Source organism: Nicotiana sylvestris, chromosome 12 (assembly GCF_000393655.2).
Source record: "Nicotiana sylvestris chromosome 12, ASM39365v2, whole genome shotgun sequence".
NCBI lineage: Eukaryota > Viridiplantae > Streptophyta > Magnoliopsida > Solanales > Solanaceae > Nicotiana > Nicotiana sylvestris.
Window position 1 is genome coordinate 18,124,722 of NC_091068.1, and position 3,279 is coordinate 18,128,000.

The 3,279-nt window shown below is 36.4% G+C and overlaps 1 protein-coding gene across 1 annotated transcript; it reads left to right on the plus strand.

Moving 5' to 3' along the window:
* The first annotated feature begins 388 nt into the window (after positions 1 to 388).
* On the plus strand, positions 389 to 2,945 carry LOC104225007 (U3 small nucleolar RNA-associated protein 18 homolog). The gene is made up of 2 exons (XM_009776752.2): positions 389 to 540; positions 1,087 to 2,945. The coding sequence occupies exon 2, from the start codon at positions 1,105 to 1,107 to the stop codon at positions 2,764 to 2,766; it is 1,662 nt and encodes a 553-aa protein (XP_009775054.1). The 5' UTR covers positions 389 to 540; positions 1,087 to 1,104; the 3' UTR covers positions 2,767 to 2,945.
* The last annotated feature ends 334 nt before the right edge of the window (positions 2,946 to 3,279 follow it).

Genomic DNA, 3,279 nt, shown 5'->3' on the forward strand with positions numbered 1-3,279 from the left:
TTAATTCTCTTAAATAATATCTATTTTAAAGTCCTTAATATTGGGGTTTCTTATTTAATTCAATAAGGAAAAATCTAATAATCAAATTTTAGTTTCCTTTAAAGTCCTAAATATTAAGATAATAATTAAATGACTATTTTGTCTAGTGTGAGCTCTATTTTAAAAGGATAAAAAAAACAAACAACATTTCGCTAAGGGCCTTCGTGCTTTTAATATAGTATAGATAATCAATTGGTATTCAAAATTAATTGCGTATTAAATAGAATTTCAACCAATTAGCTATATCATTTGGTCGAGAGCTATTTACATCCTAATTCATTATTCAGTTCCCATAAATAATAAATCAAAAACCACATTTAAAGGGCTTATAAACATACTCGACTTCAATAATTTTTGAATATCATCATAATAAAGAGATGGCCATATCCCCCGCTTTACCTAGAAAAACAACTTGAACCTAAGCCCTAATTCGAACAGCTCTTTTTCAACAAAAAAATAAGGCAAAATCCTCTCCTTGTGCACTTGCTCCTCGCCGCCTATGTAAGTTTCTACCTTTATTTTTTAAATTGTATGAACAGATTTTAAAAATTGGGGTTGCTTCTATTTTTCAAGTTTTGGTTAGATTGGATTGTAGTGTATTTTAATCGAAAAAAGTACCATGTTTGCTTCTGTTTTTCTTGTTATTGTTTGTGATTTTTATCCCTTAATCTTCCGCCTTATTTGCTTTGCCATGTAATAACAGCTATATAAGTAAGAAAGTAAGAATTCATTAAGCAATTGACTGAAAATCTGAATAAATAAGTTGTGGGTGAAGAGCACCACTAGCACACACTAGTGGTATTTACACAGTTAGGTCACTTAAAAGGTAATTGCAGCTAATTTGATTTGTACACTGATTGTGTAAAGAATTTTTACAGTATCAGTTCAACTGATGGTGTAAAAATTCATTGCACTTTCAATGCATATAAGTTAAATTTATTATAGTGGGTTCGAATGAACTGCTGCCAAGCAGTTGCATTGATTTTGTGATGTTTAATGATTTTTAAAAATTGATTGTAATAATTTGGAGTCTACCTGTATTTGCAGTGATATCAATCTTGGGAAATGGCGAGCTTGATATCACAGAATGCTTCTCGTACAGTCGGGGTTGAAAAGTCTAAAAGGAAGGCTAAGAAGGAAGTAAGTGAGAAAGAAAGTAATGGGAAGAGAAAGAAAGAGCAGAATGAAGAGGATAATGAATTAGAAGTCGAGCAGGAGAGGGAAATGAAGAAGCTTGAGAACTTGTTGTTTGGCTCCTTGTACAACCCCGTTGGGTTCGGGAAGGACGATGAAGAAGAAAAGAGAGATGATGGCGAAAACAGTTCTGCTATGTTCTTTGTGGACCGGTTAGCGGATAGTGCATTGTCTGTTTATGAGGGGGATGAACAGTTAGTGCAAGAAGGTATCCACGTTGTGGGAAAGGAGGAGCGGAAACCTGTGTGGATAGATGACGAAGAAGAGAAGACTAGTATCAAAATAGCAAGTGTGAACAGATTGAGGAAGCTGAGGAAAGAAGAGGGAGAGGATGTCATATCTGGTTCCACGTACGTGGCGAGACTAAGGGCCCAACACGCTAAACTTAATCCAGGCACTGAATGGGCCCAAATTGATTCTCAAGGCAGAAGCTACCGTTCTGATGATGAAGATTCTGACGAGGAAAGTAAACATACTGAGGGCTACGGTTCAAAGAATGTCAAGTTGGTCGGTGATATTCTTCAATCAAATGAAGATCTTGTTGTCAAAAGTCGCACCAAGTTGTTACCTGGGCTTCTTGAATATTCGAGACTGGTTGATGCAAATGCAGCTGATCCTTCAAATGCACCAGTAAATTCTGTTCAGTTCCACAGGAATTCTCAGTTGCTCCTTGTTGGTGGATTGGATAAAAAACTCAGATTTTTTCAGATTGACGGGAAACGAAATACAAAGATACAGAGCATCTTTCTTGAGGATTTTCCTATTAGAAAGGCATCTTTCTTACCCAATGGATCTCAAGTTATTATATCAGGAAGAAGAAAATTCTTCCATGTCTTAGACTTGGTCAAAGCAAGTGTAGATAAAATAGGTCCTCTAGTTGGCAGGGAAGAAAAGAGCCTGGAAAGTTTTGAGGTATCTCCTGATTCAGATACAATTGCTTTTCTTGGTAATGAAGGATACATTTTGCTAGTTTCCTCCAAAACAAAGGAGCTAATTGGGACACTGAAAATGAATGGAACTGTTCGCTCAGTGGCTTTCACCAATGATGGACAACAATTATTGAGCTCTGGTGGAGACGGGCAGATTTACCATTGGGATTTGAGAACAAGAACTTGCATTCATAAAGGTGTTGATGAAGGGTCCATAAATGGTACGGCTCTTTGCACTTCACCAAATGGTGGTTTGTTTGCTGCTGGTTCAGACAGTGGGATAGTAAATATTTATAACAGAGAAGAGTTTTTGGGGGGAAAGAGAAAACCAATCAAGGCGATTGAGAATCTCACCACGAAAGTGGATTTTATGAAATTTAATCATGATGCTCAAATATTAGCCATCAGTTCTAGCATGAAGAAAAACAGCTCAAAGCTAATTCACATTCCATCATTTACAGTTTTTTCAAACTGGCCTTCTCCAAATCGAGCCGTGCACTATCCCCGCTGTTTGGATTTTAGTCCTCATGGAGGATTCATGGCTATGGGAAATGCTGAAGGAAAAGTGTTACTGTACAAGTTGCATCACTACCATGATGCATAGTTATTTGTTTAATACTGTTGTCATTATGAGCTACAGATGTTTTTGTTAGCATAGATGGAGTTCAAAGGCATGATTTATTTTTTCCCTTTCAATTTCTGATGTAACAATATTATTTTTGAAGTATGGCAAGTTTATCTTTGATTTTGTTAACTCTAGTAAAGGGCTCCCTCTTACTTTTAGCAGAGAATTCTTCAAGTGGTCTTCCCTGATTGTGGTAAAGGCTGAATGGTTCTCTCCAATTCCTACTTTCAGTTACTATTGATGCACTTTTGTGCAATTTACATACAATTTCAAATGTCTTACCATTTGAAAAGTAGTTGTATTTTTACGCGTCCCGTACATCTGCTGCATATCTTTACACCTTAAATTACATACCCCTATCTGTGGCTCCACGAGTTATTCTTATTCCCCCCAAAAGATGTTTCTGTAGCCGTTTATCTTCCTGATCTTTGGCTGTAACTTTCTGAATGATGTGTTTGTTGCATTTCTACGTAATTCAACAAATACAACTTA